At 44.1% G+C, this 22,175-nt stretch overlaps 1 protein-coding gene across 1 annotated transcript in view; it reads right to left on the reverse strand.

Moving 5' to 3' along the window:
- Positions 1-19,891, reverse strand: part of LHFPL1 (LHFPL tetraspan subfamily member 1) — a 49,364-nt gene extending 29,473 nt beyond the window's left edge. The window contains exons 1-3 of the mRNA XM_023249367.2: positions 19,651-19,891; positions 11,660-12,055; positions 1,399-1,497 (exon numbers count right to left, since the gene is read on the reverse strand). Coding sequence (XP_023105135.2) covers positions 1,399-1,497; positions 11,660-12,041 — 481 coding nt within the window. The 5' untranslated portion in view covers positions 12,042-12,055; positions 19,651-19,891. The remainder of the gene's footprint in view (positions 1-1,398; positions 1,498-11,659; positions 12,056-19,650) is intronic.
- Positions 19,892-22,175: the final 2,284 nt, after the last annotated feature.

Here is a 22,175-nt window from a genome sequence, read left to right on the forward strand (position 1 = left end):
GCTCCTTGGGTATTTCCAGATGTTTTTGGTTAAGGCTTGTTTTGCGCTCTTGGGTCTCCCCCGATCTTTGACTCTTGCTTTATTTATTAAATGTATTTTCTGTATTGAGATCCCTTTTTTATTTGTTGTTTAATAATCTATACCTTAAGCATATCACAGTTCTGGTGTAAAAATAATAAAACTCTAATAGAATGATATAGAATAAAGGAGACTGTAGTTACAAAAAAAAAAATAAATAAATAAATAAATAAATAAATAAAATGGCAGACTTTATGGCATGTGGGTTGTATATCAATAAAGCCATTATTTTAAAAAGTAGAATTATATATCCAACAACCAAATAGGAGAAATGTATTAAATCTTTAACTGTCTCTATCCCAGCTAGCTGGAATAGTGGCTTGCTTCGTTTTTCTTCAGAACCCACCCCCAAATATGTACTCATTCCTTCACCTATGGCAAAATTATTATATCTGCCACTCAGCTCATCCCTGAGCCAGTAACACTAGACATTCCAGGGCCCACATTTGTCACATCTTCTATATAGCTCTTCCCTCATGCTATGCTTCTATAGTGAACAACTCCTTTCTCCAAAAATGAATCAGAGGAGACTCAAAAAACAGGCTGAGGCAACAGACAGAAAGGGAAGTATTGGAACGTAAGCTGTAGGGAATAGGTGACCTCATTACTCCAAAATCCTCTCCTAGACATTTCCCCTTCTACTCTCTTCCACGATAGTATATTGGGAAAATACTTTGACGTCTTTCAATTAGAGTCTAATCTAGTCCCAATTCACATTAGCGAACTTGTCATTCTCAGTGAGAATTGGCAGCCATAGAAGAGTCCAGAATTACTCTGCCACCCATTCTAATATTTGACAGCTCTTGCCATTAACGTACCACTAACAATGTAACAATGTGAGTAACAATTCCCAATATTTAATCTAGGCTCCTAATGCTTGATGTAAACCAGATTACCTCTTGTTATATCCTTCATAGAGAGTGAGAAGAGATAGTGTTGATTTATATTTGGAAATCAGTGCCTGGAAAGGAAAGAGTAATAGAAACTGGGATTTTTTTTCAGAGAATGACAGATCATCAGTTTCTAAACATTTGAAATCCCCCTGTAGATAGGGCTTCCCCAAACTGGTCACAGGACTCTGGGTAAAAGCGCATAAAGGATGTAGAGAGACATAACCGAAAAAGAGAAATTTATGTCCCACCTTGGTGAGTTATCAAGGCCAAATGAATCTAGCCAAGCCACCACTCCCCACAAGCTAACATGATGACAGAGACTCAGGCAAGCACCATTAGCAAGAAGACTCCCCTCCAAGAAGTAAAGCGCTTGGAAAACCAGGTTCCCAAAAGAACCATCACTGCCATCCTGCCCAGACCACCTTACCTAACTGAAATTGATTGGAGACATTCCCACATGTTTGCATTATCTCCGGGCTATTCCATCCTAAGGGGTATAATGCACAGCCTGAGCTTATCAGCAACCCTGGAAAGAAAAGCATACACATAGGTAGAAAAAAAATGTAATAAGTCTTCTGTCACCCCAAATTTCTCTCTGGATTAGCTCAGCTCCAACTCTGCCTCTTGTTCCCAGAGTTTATCTTTCCCCTTTAACCTTAAATGTCTGTGACACTACCAACTCAACAGGATTTCTTGGCCATGTCATAAGTAGTGAGCTGCAGTAGATAGTAGAGGGAACTTCTAAAGAAAAGGCAGTATTAGGAATTAAGACAGGCCGGTGTACTTTTTACAGGCAAAATGTTTTTGACAACGACCCACGAAGCTAACTTGGCCTCTCCAGTCGGACTCTTCTTCTATCTTGGTCTGATTTTCAAAAGACAACAATGTAGAGAATGTTACTCTTTCCTAAAACTCAGCCTTTTCTAAGAGTCAAATGGGTCCTTAATGGTTAAAGGTAGGTCATGGCTTCTATCACTTAGACTCAGCTGCCAGACCGATATCTACAGAAAGCATACACATTGGGTAGGCTTCTCCTGGTGAGGAGGGCACCACACTCCTTCTTCCAGAAATACTGTCTCATTCTGAGAAATCGTTCCAGCTTTATGCTAAGTATCTCTCCTTTATTTGGCTTCCGATACCTTCCGCTGTGCCCCCCATCTTCGCATCCATTTTGTTTAGGTTATTTGGTCACTACAGAGAAACTATGGGATCTTAGCAATAACCTTACTCTTCTGATCAGAGATACAAATCTGGCTCTGCTTGCTGATACTTCCTTCTAAGGAAACTACATGATCCTCAGCTCTTCCTTACTGCCCAGGTTTACATTTTATAACCTATGACCTCTTCCTCCCTCATGTCTTTGGTGACGTTGCGGTGGACTACACATGACAGCTAACACAAAAACAACCAAATTCATTGGCTGCTCAATGACGGGTGACCTCATATCCTGGCATGAAGACATCAGCTGGGCCTGATTCTTCCTTCTGGACATTTTAATCCAGAAACAGAGATGCTGAGGGAGTTAGCAGATGGGGCAAAGGTTAGGGAAGAAACACCCTAAGAGGCAGAACCAAGTGTGTGTCAAGCTGAAGCCAAGTTCAATCCAGAGTTATGAATAGACATCAACTCTGGGTAGGCTGAGCAAACTGATTCCTAGAGAGAGAGAGAGAATACAGCGGCGCGAAGCAGACACGCCATGGCGAAGAACTCCACACTTCCCCTGAAAGAGCTAGAGAAAAATCCAGTCCTTCCCAATGGCTTTCCAGTTCCACTTTCCTTGTGTTATAATCAACTCCCTTTTTAGTGAGAGAGCTCAAGTGAGGCTCTTCTACTTGCGACCAAGAGAGCCTAATTACAAGAACACTATACCTGGGTGCCACACCAAAGGTTATGGGAAGGTCATGTGCCAGAGATATAAATGCAGAAACTAATAACACAGAACCTCCACGGAGCAGGGCTTTGATCAATGATGAATGAATGGCATATTTATAGGTTCCAGAGCTCTAGGGCTCGGCTGGACAGTGAAAAGCAGGCTACTCCAGGGACTGCTGGCCTCCCCTGCACCTCCCTTTCCCCGCTGAGGAAGATTCCACATACACGCTGAGAAGCTAATAAGTCCACTCTGCCTTAAGCTGAATCCTTTCGGAAGAAGACCACAAAGTACTCTAAGCTTGTCTGCAACATGGCAGCCAGCTTTTCTTAATATTCAACGAGTCCAGAGAAAAAGATGAGGTAGCAAGAAGAGTTTAAATAGGAAAACTGAGATAACTTTCTAACAGTAAGAGAGGGTTTAGAAACTAAAAGAATGACCAGTTAAGGTTAGAAATTCTCCTCAGTGGAATGCTTAAAATTAGAAGGCATTCTTATCTGTCTCGTAGTCTTAAAGGAAACGAAACTGGTCACTCAAAGGTCTTCCTAAGCTCTGGAATTTATCCAGTAGCAATGGAACAACACTCCTATTTGTTTAGGGATTCCTTCGTCGTGTTCGTTTGTTTTTACCACAGATGAACTGAAACCCTGTGATATGAAGAGGTATCAGCCAGAATATGGAGCTCAGAGCGTGCACAATGGGTTAAAGACAAAATGGGAAACGGATCCTAAGCCTTTTCCTGCCCCTGGTACTTATCCTTTGAGAGAAGAGTTACTAAAAAGTGAGCTTTTCCACATAAACTAGGAAGAAAAGAACACACGTTTATGAAAGAACAGCAGTGCAGCTTTCTAACCTCCACCTTCAAAGCCCTGGGACTGGCATGAGCTCTGAGTGCTCAAGCAGGAACAAGTGCTGGCCGAGTGTCTGTCTTGCCGTGGCTGAAGAGGGTGGAACTTCTTCAGCCCTCTCTTGTTCCTCAGACCTTACCGTGGTGAGAAGCTTAGGTCAGGAACTATCTCCTCCAGGAAGCCTTTCTCACAATCCCCCAGGTGCCCCGCCCCCAGCCTAAGTTACCATTTTCCTCCCCTCTGTTCCCACAGCACCTTGTGCTTACTCCCGTGACTGAAATATCCTGTGATATGTATCTTTTACAACTGATTGTGGTCTGCTTCCCTCACTAAAGTGTGTGTTCCTTCTGGAGGGTATGATGCTAAGTGAAATAAGTCAGTCAGAGAAAGACAGACATCATATGTTCTCGCTCATAGGTGGAATTTGAGAAACTTAACAGGAGACCATGAGGGAAGGGAAAGAAAGGAAAAATAGTTACAAACTGAGAGGGAGTCAGACCATAAGAGACTCTTAAATACAGAAAACAAACTGGGGGTTGCTGGGGGTGCAGGGGAAGGCGAAAATGGGTGATGGGCATTGAGGAGGGCACTTGTTGGAATGAGCACTGGGTGTTGTGTGTAAGTGATGAACCATGGGAATCGACTCCCAATGAATGTATTCTTAATAAAATGTTTTGAGAAAAAAAAAGGTGTGTGTTCCTTGAAGGGAGGGGCCTTATTTATCTTCGACTATGTACCCTTGGTACCTGGTACATAATAAGTGCCCAATAAATGCATCTGTTTCAGAGTATGCTCTGGGTACCTAATAGACAGCTTACTTTGCCCACACTACCCAAGGGGGAAGCCTTCTGAAGGGATCTTCTTAGCATGGATGGGAGATCATCCTAGACACCTGGTACAGCTATAGAATCCTAGAGAGGGAAAGGTCTCTGGAGATTACCTACTCTAATCCGTCCCCATTACAGATGTGGATATTGAGACTCAGAGAGGGACAGTGATTTACCTATAGTCACATAGCCAGTTACTGGAAACACTTTTTCTCACTAATCAGAGAGATCATCAACCCTTAGAAGCTCTGTCCTTCTATCCAGATATGACTGCCTTTTGACAACAATATCTCTAGCAAGCACTAGGAATCTTATAGGCATTAGATCCAGAGAGATGGTACAACACAATGGCTTCAGAGAACAATACTGGATTATATATACTTGAAAGTTATTAAGAGAGTAGATCTTAGATGTTTTCACCACACACACACACACACACACAAGGAATGAAATGAGGTGATAGATTGTTATCTAACCTTATTGTGGTAATCATTTCACAGTATGTATGTGTATGAAATCACATTTTACACCTCAAACTTACAGTGTCCTATGTCCGTTATATTTTAAGAAGCTGGAAAAAAAAGAGAGAGAGAGAATGGATTCTATAGTCAGTCTAGATCTACGTTCAAATTTCAGCTCTGCCACCTAGAGGCTGTGTGACTTTCGGCAAATTACTTAATCTCTCTGTGCAGTTATCTCATCTTTAAAATGAGAATAGTACTCTATCCTATAGGACTGCTTCAAAAAGTAATACTCATAAAGTATCTAGCATATAGAAAGTGCTCAATAAAAAATATTATTATTAAAAAGCAGCCTCCCCCTATGACTCCTCTCTCAACTTCTCACATATAATATTCTCTGTGCTAATTTCTTTCTCACCTCTTTGTCCTCATAAGAAAAACCAGTTGAAAAGTCAAAAACTGAATGGGGCTCGATTCAAAAGCTGCCTGGTTGGAGTTGTTATCTTGCAATTTTTTGCAGGCACCAAGCCAGAGACTAGAAATCTCGGCCAGGCATGTGTTCTGCCCCAGTGCATGTGGCCCCATACTCTGCCCAACCAGCTTTCCTACTCTTCCTATCCTCTGTCCTCCCTCCTGCCTTTTAAATGATGAACACAGCATATTCAGCATATTCCTGGGCTGCTCTGATGGCAGAAAAAAACTAGTTTAATGTTTAATTATTTTTGAGAGAGAGAGAGAGAGAGAGAGAGAGAGTGAGGTAGAATCAAAGAGGGAGGGAGACACAGAATCCAGAGCAGGCTCCAGGCTCTGAGCTGTCAACACAGAGCCCAACACGGGGCTCAAACTCACAAACTGTGAGATCATGACCTGGGCCGAAGTCAGATGCTTAACCGACTGAGCCACCCAGGCGCCCCAGAAAAAAACTAGTTTAAATCCCAACTCCAGCCCCGTGTGAGATCTAGCCCCGGCTCCCACTTCTGTATGTGTTATTGCTAACTCCTGGTTTTGTCTAACCAAATACGTCCCTTGGAAAAGTCTGCCCCAACTGCTTCTGTTCCGCTGGGTACTTTCTTATTCTCACCTGTCTCTAGAAAAGATCTTATACTTTTTCCTGCCAAGAAGGAAGTTCCTTATATTTCCTTCTCAACTATTTCTTCTTTGTTTAGCTCTCACTGAAAATAGAGAACAATTCACAAGCATCTTGCATATGTACACACAGGGGAATGTGAGAGCCTGTTCTCGTCCTTACTTCCCTACTATACAGTGACCAGTGGGCTGCCATCTTGTTTCCCTTCTTTGACTGTTCTTTCCACAAGAATCCCCTATCCCAAAATATCCTCCCCTAACTTTGTTGCTATAGTCTCAATTCCCTTCTCTGACCAAGCAGAGGCCTGGAGTTGAACACTTTATTCAGCCCTTGTGGCAGGCAACCTCAACACCAGTACAAACCCTCAGACTCACTCACCTTCTCGGACAGAACGTGGAACCCTTCTTGCAGCTACATCCCAGCTACACTCAACCTTCCCTTGATGACAGAATGACTACTTTCCCATACCCCAACAGTCATGTAACCTCCTTCTAACTGCACATTCTCCATTAGGCAGATGCCTAACCTTCGTCTCTGGGCAGAGAAAGTCCCATCTCTGGGTGTTACCAATCCCCTTTGCTACCCCGTCCGCCATCCACAAGCGCAAATATTGAGGATGCAACCATTTGGTTGCACTCTCCACCCCATCCCCAAATATCTGTCCAAATACGGTTATTAGGTAGTTTGAATTTACCACCTGAGCAGAAGTCCAGTGTGGGTTAATTTGTTATTAATTTGCTCAATTTATTGCTCTTGTAGCAACTTTAACTCAAACGTACTAGAAAATGTATAAATCTGCCCTCTAGCTATAATCTTAGCTTTCCCTTCCCAGGGAGCTCCTCACTCAACTCTCTAATTCATTTGACCCCATATTCTCTCTTGGAGTTATAAGAAAGTTTACTTCTGCAAGAAATATTTAAGGTAGATCAGGGGAGACTTCACATAGAGGCTATATCTGACCTGAACTTGGAGAAAGAGGCAGATGTTTACAGGCAGAGATGGAAGAAAAGGGAGTTCTAGGAAAAAGCAACATTATGAACAACCCTGAGCAGAGGTTCTCAAATTTTGGTGTGTACAAATGAAAGATCATAGCTACCTCTGCTGTAGGAACAAGGGAATAGGATCGGGATACGAAGGAGAATATAATTGTATTGGTAACATATTTCTTAAGCTGACCGGTGCATACATCTCAACTATTTTATACTATACTGTCAAGAACAGATCAGCCTAAGGAGACTGTGTAAAATACAGAGTATAAGGCATCAGTTCTGATTCAGTAGGCTTAGAATGGCACTAACAAGCACCCCAGGTAATTCTTATACAAACGGTTCATGGGCCACTCTAAAAAAACACTGTGATAGCATTTCATCTTCAAGAGGAAAAGGAGAAATCAGTAGCACCAGTGCATAAGGCCCAGGGCTGAGAGTCAGGAGCCCTGACCCATATTCTCTGCTCTGCTCCAATTGGGTACCTAAGTATTTGCTAGTAGGTTAACTTCTTTAAATACTATTTTCCCAAGCAGAAAGCCACTTTTATCCTCGTTCATCATGGTAAGGATAAATTAAATGATGCCTGGTAAAACTTGAGGGATTTTTCCAGGAAATGCATGGTTTACAGGGAAGATAATAGGTTTTGTTTTTGTTTTTGTTTTGTTTTTGACTTTGTTTTTGTTTTGTTTTATTTTTAGAAAAATAGCCCCCTTTCCTTGATTCAAGTTCTCAGTGATCTGTCTCTAGTGGCGGTTTTCACTGAGCTTGAAGCATGTAACATTAGGACCTTACGTGGAGAGAAACACTGGTGCCTATCTGGGTACGTTGAATTATATCTCCTTAACCAAAAAAAAAAAAAAAAAATGTCCAGAGTGGTGGTTCTCACTTGCGTTGGGAAAAAGGAACACAGCATACACATCAGAGTCACTGGGGAGATTTTTCAAAACACGCAGACGTCCACCTGTTGCTATGTAAATCAGAATGGGAAAAAGGTTGAGAGAGTTGGGGAGTCCACATATTTTTAAGCCCTCCAGGTGATCTTGATACATTCCCTGCTCTAGAAAGATTCTTGGCCTCCCTCCTGTAACCCGACCCAAGATCTTATACTTTTTCCTGCCAAGAAGTTCCTTATATTTACTTCTCAACTATTTCTTCTTTGTTTAGCTCGCACTGAAGATAGAGAACAATTCACAAGCATCTTGCATATGTATACACAGGGGAATGTGAATAATGACCTTGTTCTCAGGGACTGGGGGCCAGCTGTTTGGAAAGCCCAGCATCCCCAGGGTTGAAATAATCTCCTGGCCAGATGTTTCCTTCACCGGTTGGAGCAGGGCATGGAGGTCCCAGTGGAAGGCTCCCTGGACCCTAGGCTTGTCCAGCTGGATCAGCTGCAGGTGGAGCAAATGGGACCCAAGGGCCCCATCAGGTCACCTTGCTAAGTCTGACTCAGGCCAGCAGCTCTTTATTTCTTCCTGTCTCTCCCACTTCCCACTGTTCATCTCTGTGGGCAGCTGCCAAACTGGGGAACAAGAGTCAGGCAGGGGGAGGGAGTAGTTCTTAATGGATACTCCATCTCTTCAGTGGTTTGGGGTCTGGCAGAGATCAACCAGACCTAAAACAAATTGGCTCCACCCCCCTGCTGTATTTCGGTTAATGCACTAGCTGCCGAGAAGCAGGCAGGCCTGGAACAACAGAATCAATTCCCCTCAGCTGAACAGCAAGCTTAAACTTAACCCCCACGGTTCTTTCTCTTGTGTCTTTTATCCGTGGTGCTAAACATGCTGTTCAGGCTTGGCTTCCTGACATTGACAGAGCATATCTCCGAGGGGTCAGATACAAGATCTCTGGAGACCCTTGGGTGATGGTCATGTGCCAAGGGGCTCCTAGGAAATATGATGCATCCAAGCAGTCTTCACCATTCCCTCACATCTGATGTAACCTTGACAGGTGCTGGTTTTTAAAAAGGAGGTACAAATGACCCTTATTTGGCTGGTGTTACAGATGGGAGAGCTGTGGAAATTTAGCCATCTCTCCAGTATCATTCACTTATCCAGGGATAAACCTTGAACCACCATGCCTTGGGTCTTGACTCCTATGACTACTGTCATATGGCATTTTATTTTTGAACTTTAAAGACCCTCACCCAGGTATAAATACTGTGACCATATGCCTATGAGCAAAGGTCAATGGGGAATCATTCTATATGAGGAACCACATAAGAGGAAAATAGTACTAATGTTTTGCTTCTTATGTATGACACCTGCCACTCAGCCAAAGTTCTTCCCCACTCAGTCCATGCGTGTATTGTAAAATTCCATGACCTACCCACATACCTCCTCAAGAATTTCCTCTGAGTTTCTAAACCTCGGAAGTGGGATCAACTAAAATGTATCATATGGAGAAACATAAGAGTTTTTGTAAAAGTCTCAGTCAAGCCCAAGTAAGCTGGGAGTAGGAGCCACTGTTAATAATGCTTGGACTCTGGTGGAAGCTGTCGTTACTTGCCTTCTGATTCCTACCAATTAGCCCCTCTCACCCTCTGCTGGCAACTCTTAGAAATTCAAGTGAGGCTAAGCTGTCACTCTCAAATCAGAATAGAAAAGGACTCAGGGTGCTAATGTCCCCTGGGGAAACAAAAAGGATTGGATGTGAAGGAACCCAGCTCTCACGTGTTCAACTTATCCTAAGATACACTAGACACTGCTATAGCTGTGTATTCATTCTTCTACAGTTACTGAAGACCTGGTCTGTGCCAGGCACCGAACTGGGCCCTGAGACTATAAATATAAGTTGCAAAGACCGTCCCTTTCTCCCGCCAGCTAAGTGTTATTTTCTGAAATAACGTGTCCATAAAAGTGCTGAGCTATCTATAGCATGCCCAAGAATTCAGGTGAAAAGTGAGCCTATTTAAGGTTTATTTGTGATACCCATAGAGCCCCCAAAGGGAGACAAAGTCATTGGCTTAGACCAGCCTTAGTAACTGGTTCTGTACCATGGTTTTCAAGGGGGAAGAAAGGAGCTAGTCTAATGACTTTCAATGTGGCCAGAAAACCATTAGTAGCTAAAGAATGGAAAATTTCAGGAATAAGGGAGACTAGAATGTGAATTCACATTTAAAACTTTTACAGTGAGTCTGAAGAAAGAGGGAACCAGAAAATATCACCTTAACTGGAACAACACAAAGAAACTGGCAATTTTCATAAGCAGGTCAGGAAACCATGATGCGTTAGTTCAGGGTTTCTCGACCTTGGCATGATTGTCATTTTGTGCCGGATACTTCTTTGTTGTTGGAAATTGGAAGCTGTCGCGTTTTTGTGCCTTGTGGGATATTTAACATCATCCCACATCTTTATCCACTGGATGTCAATAGCACACTCCCCAAGCTGTGATAATCAAAAGTGTCTCAAAGAGATTACCAAAAGTCCAGGGCAGGGCGGGAATAGCTCCTGTTGAGAAACAATGTCTTTGTTCACCACTATTCTCTTACTCCAAGGCCATCTCAATACAGTCATTAGAGAGAATAAAGAAATTTAGCATCTGCGCCATCTTGCCAACGAACAAATTCAAGGAAGGAAGGGAGGTGAGCATACTAGAGGTCACTGTCACTTGCCCAGCCACTGGGCAACTTAGCGTAAGAGCCCGAAGTGGGAACCAAGTTTCTTGGCTCCATTCACACACATTGTGCTGCTAATGGAGGTGATAATGATGATGACTTGAATAATGATTCTAAAACTTCATGAACAACAACCACAAACTTCAGCAAGATGTTCTACCAGCACTTTTTCCCAGTGCCCCATTTAGGTATAAAATATAACACATACATTTGCCTGTCTACACTTGCCTTTTCTTCTCGCAAAGTTCAAATTAAACTGCCCCCATTGCCTTCCCGCAGTCTGCCGTATTTGCATTCTGCTCTTTCCTGGCCCATCTGCACGCTACCAGCACCCCAGGTCTTCTGCACTAAATTTAGAGGGAGACTGAATGAGGGGAAAAATGAGTAGGGTGGGTCAGGGCCATAGGAAATTGGGATAGACTGTTAACAGCTACCAGATAGGGCTAGCCTTAGATATAGGGCAAATAAGCAGGGACCTACAGTCTGTCTGGTACCTAGCATTTCACTTTTAGAGATATATTCCTTTGGTGAAGGCTGTACATTAAACTTCTCAGTAATTAGCACTTGCATGTACATGTTTATCAGATCATTGCCCTTTGAGATCACTACCAGAGATCAAGGCTCTCAGAGATCAAGTGTATTTAGAGTATATGTTGCCGCCCCTGGAAAGCGGACCTGGATAAAAGTCTTCAATGGGCACTGCTCAGGGGGAAGAAGGTGATGAAAATGGAGGCTAAAAACAAAAAACAAAAACCAAAAAACCCAGATACCAACTTTGCTACTAGCCCGTTTTGCTGTGAGTAAAACCCTGCTATAGATTGCACTCTGGGGAGTCCTGGGCTGGGTGTTTCAAAGGAGTCCACGTTCATAGCGTTCGGGTTGGGCAAACAGGAGGGGCTGAGAGTGGATTTCCCCGTAAGGCAACACGTCCCGCCCCCACCCCCACCGCCAAGCTCCACAACCTGCCCAGCCCCGGTGACACAGTCTTACCTCCCACGAACTGTGCTGCTCCCATGCAACGTCCCATCATTCTGGAGATGAGCCCCTCCATGCAGCAGCCCAGGACAGCAGCCAGTGCCACGAGGAGCAGCAGAGCACAGCCGGCACCTGTCACCACTGTGCACATCTGCCAGGCCAGGCTTGGGATGGCCCTGAAGCTGGCATAGCGCCCACACTCTTCCACCATGATCAGACTGTGCCCCTCTCCCCGCACGGGGTAGTTGCACCTCCGGAATGTGCTGAATGACACTGGCTTCCCCAGCTGGGATCCAAAGAGCCAGTAAGGCAGGAAGTAACTGGTAGAACTGGCCACAGCAGTACCAAGGGACAGGAAGGCCCAGAGGGTCCCCACCAGGGTCAGGCTGCTCCTCATGGTCCCAGGTTTCTCTGCAGGGATGGGGAGATGAGTTGGGTCATAGCACCAAATGCAGAAAGTTAGCAAGTAGGCCAGTTTCATCTGGCTGGCCAGTCCTAGGGCTCGTTTATGTACCACTTGGCCTTTGCTTCTGGATAACATTATTCTCCTCAGGACCGTTTAGGTCCTTCTGGGATTCTGCTTTCCAGCATTTTCCCCCATCTTCCCTTCCCTCCACCTGATTCCGATTTCTATGGTCTCTAGGCTGCAGTGGAAGAGCCATAGAAATGAACTGGTGGCTGCTCCAGCAGCTCGAATGCAGCCTGATCAGACAACTCAGGGGGCTGCCCCTCCTACAAGGGAGAAGAAGGAAAGAGAGCTCACTGTGGGGGGGGGTCACAGGATGTGCCCCTACGACCTATGTAGCATGTCTAATAGGGCATCAATATGAGCCGTTCACAGGGTTGAAAAACGTGCAGAATAAAATATGGGGTTCCTCTCTCACACCCCATTCTTATCACTGAGTGAGCACTGATCAGTCACTTTTTCCCCAAAAGCAACACGAGGCAACTTTCCAACCAGTAAGCGTGGTTTGACTCTAGACCGGCTATTAAGAAAACCTGCCTCATCCTTTGCTCCAAAGCTTCTCTTCTCTCTGACACGGATCAGGTGCCCCCTGCCTGGCAGCAGGAACGTATATATAGCTGTAAGGACCTTTCAAGGTGCTTCCGGAACAAGCAATCTCAGATTCAAGACCCCGAGAGCCTTTTCAGATCTCATCTCCTCGGCCCAGCTCACAAATGGCTTTCACAGACCCCTCTGTTGAAAATCGACCACTTCCCTCCCAACTCCATTAATCTGCCATTGCTTTCTGGCCGCAATTAGGGCAGCCAGAGACCACACTGCAGCTTGATGACAGCACTGTGAATGTCTCCAGCAGGCAGATGGTGGAGGATGTTTCAGAAACGTCTCCATGATTCATCACCATTGCTTAAGGCTACAGGTGGTGGGAGAGGGTTTCAGGGGTGGGGACCCAAGGTAAGGGGGACTGCGCAGGCACTGGCTGTATGGGCTACCATACTGCTAATTGGAGACATTGTCAGGAGCTAGCAGCAGCTGTTTTCAGGGTCTCAGGGACCGTGCCCAGCCATGGGCCCTTTCACAAGCACCATTACAGAGTGCCCGGCACAGAGTAGGCGCTCCAACTCATGTTTGTTTCATGAAACCCATTTCACAGAAGCAGCCAATTTCCAGGCTGGCAGGGACCTTAATGAATCTCCTAATTCGACCTTCTTGTTTTATGTATGGGGGGGGGCACGGCCCAGTAAGGGGAGAAATGATTTCCCTTAAGTCATAGAGTAAATTAGCAAGCGGCAACACCAGAATAAGAAAATAAGAAACCCGATCTGCCTATTCCTGGGCCATTACTTTTCTACCACACAGTCCTAACATCCCTTCCCCCCACCATCACTTTACGGACGGGAATCCGGAGAGGAAGTGATTTACCCAAGGGAAAAGGGCTAGTGAGGTACACTGGCCAGACCAGAGCCCAATTATTTGATTCTTAGCATAATGCTCTGTTTTCAGTCCACCGCAATTCCCCTCCTGAAACATATGTATTGTGTGCTATGTGTTTTGTGCAGGAAGGGAGAGGAGATCATAAATTGTAGGTGCTTACGTTGGAATGTTAGGGCTTGGGAAGAAAGTGCCCTGAGCTGGGCCCCTGGGAAGGAGGCTTTGTGCCTGATTGGGGGGCGGGGGGGTGGGCAGTGAGAAGAAGATGTGATGAGGGATTGAAAGCCAACAGGAGAAGTGGAACTAGTTTTAAGTAATTGCTGTTAGAAAACAGGTATGCTTGGCCGCAATGAGGTAATGCCTCTGCTTGTTATATTAGCGTTTGTAAGATTATGAGAAGTACAAGCAGAGCTCTGTTATGGGCTCACTTCCTGGTGAAGAAGCCCAGGCGGGAGGATGAAAGGAAACAAACTGACCAACGCAGACTGCTGACTGCTTCATCGTATTCCCTTCCAAAGCCTTCACTTCACGTCCTCGGCCCAACGATCTGTGTTCCGTAAGAAAGGCGTCACTCCCGATTTACAAAGTAGCCCACTGAGTATCAGAAAGCTAAGTGGCTTGCCCAAGGTGACACAGTGATGTAATGCACAGCCATCATTTCCCACTGCTCATTCACCCACAACCTTCCCCCATTGTTCTCCTTTATCGCCCCAGTAGTATTACACTTCAAAGCCTCCATGGTTTCCCATCCAGGATTTCAACAAAATGTTTAAGAATGGGGAAAGAACTAGAGGCGCAGACTGGGAAGGTGGGAGAAAGGCCACTTCCTCTAAGCGGCGTGTAAACCAGCAGAACAAAAGCATTAGCTCTTCCAAGCTCAGCAATTGTAGTCAGAACCAACCCCATAGGTTGCCCCAAAACATGATCACCTGGAGATCCAAGGTTCCAGTATGACAACCAGTAGAAGGGCAGAGAATCGAAGGCAGAGAAAGAAACTATATCAGTGAGTGGTACCTAGACTATACTCGAAATAAGAGGTGGGGCTCTGACATAAGAGTATCATCATCTGTGACAAATCCAGCAGTTTAAAAAACTACAATACTGCCAACCACTGTCGCCACAATTTTATTTTTTCAGTGGTATTTTGAGCCCAAGATGTAAGATGGCAGAATCACAAAAGTCAGTTTAAATTACACATGGTTAGCTTTAGGGAAACTCATCAGCTTTCAGAACTTAAATTAGATACTTCTAACTTCAGAAAAGACTCGTTGTCCTTACTTCATTCAGGACTGGGATGACAAATTATGCTGGTTCTCCTGGGACTGAGGCATTTCCTGGGACTTTCAGTGATAAGACTAGGAGAGTTAGTCATTCTATTTAGTACTAGAGGTGTGGTGGGCCAGCACCGTCCGTGGACAGCAAGTTCAGAATCACTGCCACAGATAACTCTCTAATGTTCTCTCTCCAGAGAGAACAATACAATGTCAGAAGTGACCATGAAATTACACAGGGGAGAGATGAAGCCTATGTGTTTTGAATGTAAGCCTTTCTGGATCATAGATGAGACCTCATGCAGTCAAGGAAGAGGTCTCACAGATCCAATTGCCCCATATTTTCTGAGCATAGAATAAGCCCCAACCCAGCTCAGGAATTAGAACGATTTCTCCTGTGGCTGGACAGAGAGGTCATGGGCCATGTGGACTCTAGGCAGGCACACTGCTACATGGTCACATGCGCCAGGCGGGGAAGCGCATTCAAGCAAGTGCTCTCAGTCCCTGTATTGCCTGCAGTGGAGTAACTTCCCTTCGTGACACTCCTCCAAAGCAATCCAAGTTCATTCCCGGGAACTAGCTAAGTCTCTTTGCAATGACATAAATAAAAGTCACACACACAGTGCTATACTTCATTCTATCTTTATTCTTCTTGTATATGTCATATACACAATGGCTTTGTTTCCCTGCCCTAGAATTCTAGCCACATAGCTACACTGGATTTCAGAAACCAAGAACTCACCCTGGTGCTCCCGATAACTGGCCCGGTAACCGGGCATTGATAGGATTGTTAATGACCCTCTCTCTTTAGGTGTCCTATGGTCCCTCATCCCTTAGTTTCTTCATCTCCTAAATGGGTCACATGCCTGTTTCTGAGAGTGGTCGTGGTCATATAAGATGCAGTGAGTGTAGCCAGAAAGTTATAACAACCAGAGTGGAAGCGTGAAGTGTCTTCTGCATTTACCGTTCTTTACGGAAGGCTGATGTTCACTAATCTTTAGAGACATGGTGGTCATTCTAATTCAGACTCGTGGGTAGGAATCACTTCAACCTTTTGAGGCAGGAAACCCACCTAAGCCGTACATGTCCAATGGTCATGTACAGTGCTTTTAAAGAACTCTATAGAAGGAGAATCCACAACTTTCTCAGTAGTTTAACAACTCTCCCTGTCAATAAATCATTTATTATGTCTCATTTTAAACCTTTTCTGCTGCAACGTAAGGGCAATTCCTTTGGTCGCGTGTCCTCAGAGGGAATGGAGAAGAGCTTGGCTGGTCTTCCAGATGACAGTCCTTAATCAACTCAGATTGCTGGTAGCTTACTTTTAGCCCTCCCCCGCCCCAAGTGAGCATTCTACCTCTCTCTTTTGGTGTCTTATTGCCAAGTCTCTAATCATTCGTTCTCACCTTTTCATTCTCATGTGTTCTACTCATATGTGGGCACTTGGTATCAATGGAATTGGAAAAACCACTCTTATTTCTTCCGGGTGGAAGAAAAGAAACCAAATCCTTCCTTTACTTCACTTTCTCTCCAGTCCCCACAGAAAAAGACTCAAATACTTTTGTTCCCGGTTAAGCTTGCCATACATCTTCTGAGTTAAGTAAAGCACTGCATTACAAATGTAACAGGGCCGAGGAAAAGCAGCCATTGAGTTAATGACCAGAATGCAAAGTGGTCAGAGAGTCCCTGATTTGCAGCTGCGAAGGAAAACATGGCCGCAAGACTACTGGTCTGTGAGGAGCAGCTTTGTTGGCACTGGTGTTGGCAAAGGAATATGAACAGGCCTTTCTCCTCATGCCCCCCAGGTGGTGTGCATCACCTACCTGCCAACCCTGTTACAAATATATCATGCCCAGTGCTGAGACTTCTGTAGAAAGTGACATAGGCATAGGTTTCCAGTGGTAAATAGAGGCATGCTCCAGAAATATCTTTGCCCAATGGGATGGATGCCTTGGATCAAGTTAGGTATATAAGCGGCCTGAACCTGAACATTCTAGATCTTTCTGCTTTGGACACAGCCTCAAAAAGGATCTACTACCCCTTCCCAAACATTTCTCTCATTTTCTACCACCTTAGTCCTGTAGACGTTATTCCTCTTCTGTATATCACCACAATGGGAGTTACTCCTAGTTCTGTGCCTGAAATAATCTCATGATGTAGCTATTCCAAGGGCTTTGCTTCCCATTTGTGTCTAGGTGACTCAAAGACGACCTCGCATTTTTAAGCTTTATGTGTACACATCTCAGTGAGTTTTGACATCTCCTTATATCTGTTTTACCATCACCACCATCAAGGTACTAGGACATATTTGTAACCTTCAAAAAGTTCCTTGTATTGGTTTTGTGTGTGTGTGTGTATGTGTATGTTAAGAATACAATGTAAGATCTATCCTCTTAATGTATTTTAAAGTGCACGGCACTGTCCCATTATCTATAGGCACAAAATTGTATGGAAGATCTCTAGAATTTACTCATCTAGCACGACTGAAACCGTATACCCATTGAGTAACAAGTCGCCATTTCCCCCTCCCCTCCAGCCCCTAGCACCACCATTCTTGTCTCTGCTTAATATCTCACTTTTGACCTAAGCTGTATCTTTCAAATTCCTGAGCTGATGTTTGCTGACCCTCTTTCTAAGCCTTGTCCCTCCTTCCCTCCTCTTTTATTCTGGAGTAGAAAGATTAGCAAAAACTAGCTGTGTTGGCTTTGTTTATTCATTCATTTGCATCTGAGATGCTCACAAGCAGGTAAGGCAGTTCAAGGCAGGAAGTCAGAGGGTAAGTGGAGACAGAAGACCAACTGAGTCACTGACCACTGACAGCCTGGAAGACCAATTCTAAATAATCAAGTTGGCCATGCAGAGACAGAGAGTGCCCTTACAAAGACTCTCCACGGAAGGTCCTGGGCTATTCCCTTTCTCCAGAGTTTGAAGTTGGAAAGGTAAGAATTGGAATGATTTCCCTAAATTTCATATGAACTTCTCCCTTCCCTAAAAAAAATTCTGCTCACTGAGCTCCCCATTTGTCTTCTGCTTTGGAAAGTGAGGTATCAATTAGAGCTCTTCATCTCAGTTCTTATTCCAGCTGGACAGATGCCACCACCTTCAGTGATCAGTTGGTCAGCTATGAGTCCTATTTCACACCTTCCACCAGTTAGAAATGATTCCTACCAGCCTGCTCTGGAAAGACACTGTTAAGCTCTATCAAAGTGGACTAACTGGTACTGCCTCCCCCCAAACTCTTAGGTTCAAGGTCCCAGCCTTGCTGCTGTTGCCCAGTAGACCCTCTACCTGTGGCCTCAATGGGGAATAGAATGCCACCACAGCTGATCACCTCTACTCAGTGAAATTAGCCAGTATAGGAAGAAGGTGGGCTGGATACTTCTCCAATCACTTCAGCAGACACAAGAGGCAGTGTGGCATATTAAGAGTTTCTCAAAATGGGGGCCCCAACGCCTCTGCATTAGAATCACCCTCCATGCTTGTTTTTCAATGCAGACTGTGACACTCCTTCTCAGAGTCACTGAATTACAATTTATGAGATTTGCATTTTTTAAAAATTCTGAATTGATTCTGATGGGAGCTAATGATTGAGAAATACCATTTTAGTGGAAAAGGGTCTGGATTTTGGCATCAGATCTGAGATAGGGCCCCAAGGTCTTTCCCTTACAGGTTATATGAACTTCAGAGGATCACTTAAGACCTCACAGTTTCAGTTTTTTCTATAAAATGGAGATGATTAGGGGCACCTGGGTGGCTCAGTCAGTTGAGTGTCTCACTTTGGCTCAGGTCATGATCTCACAGTCTATGGGTTCGAGCCCCCCGCATCAAGCTCTGTGCTGACAGCTCAGAACCTGGAGCCTGCTTCGAATTCTGTGTCTCCCTCTCTCTGCCTCTCCCCAGCTTGTGCTCTCTCTCTCTCTCTCTCTCTCTCTCACTCTCTCTCAATAATAAATAAATACACTTAAAAATATAGAAAATGAAGGTGATTAAACATAGTTGAAGAGAAATAACATTTGTGGTATACCCAACAGGACAGGTCTCAATTATTCTCTCTTCTACTGGAAGAGATTCCATTCCCCTATAAGTAAGAGAGAAGACTTGAAGTCTCCCAAGAAGTAGAACATCCCTCCTTTCCCCACTCTTTCTCCTCCAGCCCCTCTCCCAGTGACTTCTTACCCCTCGGCTTCTTTCTGCATTCAGTTTCCCATCACAAAATGGAACCACTGGGCCCAGTGTTCTTTTCAAGAATGGATTTATAGTTTAAACTATTGCAGGTTTTCCTGTAAATCATCATGCTTGGCACATAGTAGGAACTCATAAATATTTACTGAGTGAATGCAATCTTTTGTTTCCAGCCTGACTGACTTCAACATCTGCACTTCACTTTAACCCCATCACCCCATTTCCGTCCCGTAATCCCAATTTAGGCAAGTCTAGGAGATCAACCCAGCACACGAGCAAAGCGGATCCACTCTCCCTTCTATAGACAGGTCAGAACAAAATCCCTCCCTCCACTCCCAGAGACATGCACTTCCTCTCCTCAAGTTACCAACTCTCCTGGGGAATCCAGCTAGCAGTTAACCCTTAGGTCCTCAAACCATGTCAATATGAAATAGGAATCCAGCCCCAGATTCCTCTTACCCTCTGTGCAAACAACAGGCTCTGAGGAAGTAAAAATGCACCAGGCCCTCTTTGGGAAGAAAACAGCTTCTCTGAGCTGTGAGATGAAAGTACAGGAAGCCTGAGAAAGAAAAGGGAGAAGAGGGGCTGAGCAAGGGGGAGAGCGAGGCAGTTTCTTATCCAGCTGTTTCAATTGCATTTGGCCCAAGTTGCAAATTTACCTTCTGACCACGAAAGCTGATTGACTTGTTCCCTCTCTTCAGACTCAAATCTGAGAAACAACTTCTCCTCACAGCTTGTCAGAAGGGGATGGGAATCCCAGCTGCTCTTTGCAGTGACGCCTGAAAATCTTGCTTTACCTTTGGGAGAGAGGGGCGGAGTCCAACCTAATGGGAATTAACTCCACACACGCTGGAGGTTTCAGATCCAGCCTCAGACATGCAGGCACTTGAAGTAGCTTAGCTGGCACAGACTCCCCCACCTCCATCCTCACAGCTGCCAAGTCAGCTGTGGGTGTGGGCGCGCGCGTGCACGCGCGTGTGTGTGTGAGTGTGTGTGTGTCTGCCGAGGAATAAAGGTTCTCCTCAACTTTCCTCAAAAGCCCGAAATAGTCCCCACCGTGTATGTCAGGTAGTAGACCTAAATGTCTAGAAACGCCAGAAAACACACGCCTGAATGGAGTAAGACACAATAATCTTCTTTTCCCAAACCAATTTCCACTGTCTGATGTTCCAACAGAGCAATCTATGACTCCAAGATGTAACGAGTTTACACTTAAGAAACTTAAAATCACACATTGAAAAAGCTAGATAATGCTTCCTAAAAATAACAGCACCAGCAAAAGTCAGGGTCTAAATAATCGCTTTTGTGCTTGGGAAGGTAGCTGAGAGGTCTGGAGATTGTTGGGGTTCTACCTGATGGTCTGATCCAACCTGATGTCATCTCTCCCACCTGTGAATGTCCCTGGCGCTCCATATTATTTTGGGAAACTTATCACCTTCTATCTTGTGTTAGTTTTTTTGCATATGTGTCTCATTTCCCCTCCCGGATGCTGTGTGCATAGGGAAATTTGTTAAACAAAATGAGTTGTAAGGAGGAATGCTAACCAGTTTAACTTAATAGAGCATACTAGACTAGTCCAAAGTATCTTTACTTCTATAATGTCCTACTTGCCTTCCTAGAATGCTATCAAGGTTTTCAGGCCTGTTTTCTAGCACTCTGTGGCAATCATTCAAAAGAGGAGAGTAAATTAACCAACAGTTCAACACACTTGTACCACAATTATTTAATGAAGGTAAAAGTTTTTCCTGCCTGCTGTGGATACAAGTGGGCATTCTGTCTTTTATCGGTGACAAACCACATTCCCATCTGTAATAATGGCTTACTAAGGCAGTTTCTGGGGGAGGGACAGATGACCTCTTAGGTAGAATGTCAGATTTTTGGCAGCCTGAGCTCCTGAGATAAGTTTTATCATCTCCCAGTTGTTGTCTCTTTAAGAATCACTGCTTCAGATATAGGGCTGCATAAAGAGAAATGTTACACCCTCTATCACTAAAAATAACTCAATATTAACATCCACATCATAACTATGTATAAGATATGGCTGAAAATTTTGACATAGGAAAAATAATTGATTCCACCAATAAATATGGCTCTTTGCTTAGTGGCTACACCTGTCATTTGGAGAACTGATGACCATTCGCAACTCTACGTAGAGATCGTTTTTACTTATCACTTTTTATCCTCTCTTTCCCTATTCTTCCAGTTCCTTTAAATGGAATAATATGAAAACTGAAACGTTTACTAAACAATTATCTAATTTATTGGGCAAAGTTTTGTTTCCTGTTCTTAGTTTAACAGTTGATAATTGTCTTAGGAAAAAAAAAATTGCTCGCATCTTGTGGCTGTAGGTAATCTTTCATTGAAAATGCTCTTCAGCCCTACATGAATAGACACTTCTCCAAGGAAGACATCCAGATGGCCAACCGACACATGAAAAAATGCTCAACATCACTCATCAGGGAAATACAAATCAAAACCACAATGAGATATCACCTCACACCTGTCAGAATGACTAACATTAACAACTCAGGCATCAACAGATGTTGGCGAGGATGCGGAGAAAGAGGATCTCTTTTGCATTGTTGGTGGGAATGCAAACTGGTGCAGCCACTCTGGAAAACAGTATGGAGGTTCCTCAAACAATTAAAAATAGAACTACCCTATGACCCAGCAGTTGCACTACTAGGTATTTATGCAAGGGATACAGGTGTGCTGTTTCGAAGGGGCACATGCACACCCATGTTTATAGCAGCACTATCAACAACAGCCAAAGTATGGAAAGAGCCCAAATGTCCATCGATGGATGAATGGATAAAGAGAATGTGGTATATATATACAATGGAGTATTACTCAGCAATCAAAAAGATTGAAATCTTGCCATTTGCAACTACATGGATGGAACTAGAGGGTATTATGCTAAGCGAACTTAGAGAAAGACAATATCATATGACTTGACTCATATGAGGACTTTAAGATACAAAACAGATGAACATAAGGGAAGGGAAACAAAAACAATATAAAAACAGGAAGGGGGACATAACAGAAGAGACTCTTAAATATGGAGAACAAACAGAGGTTTACTGGAAGAGTTGTGGGAGGGGGAATGGGCTAAATGGGTAACGGGCTTTAATAGGAATCTACTCCTGAAATCATTGTTGCACTAAATGCTAACTAACTTGGATGT

The sequence above is a fragment of the Felis catus genome, chromosome X (genome assembly GCF_018350175.1).
Source record: "Felis catus isolate Fca126 chromosome X, F.catus_Fca126_mat1.0, whole genome shotgun sequence".
In the NCBI taxonomy this organism is placed as follows: domain Eukaryota; kingdom Metazoa; phylum Chordata; class Mammalia; order Carnivora; family Felidae; genus Felis; species Felis catus.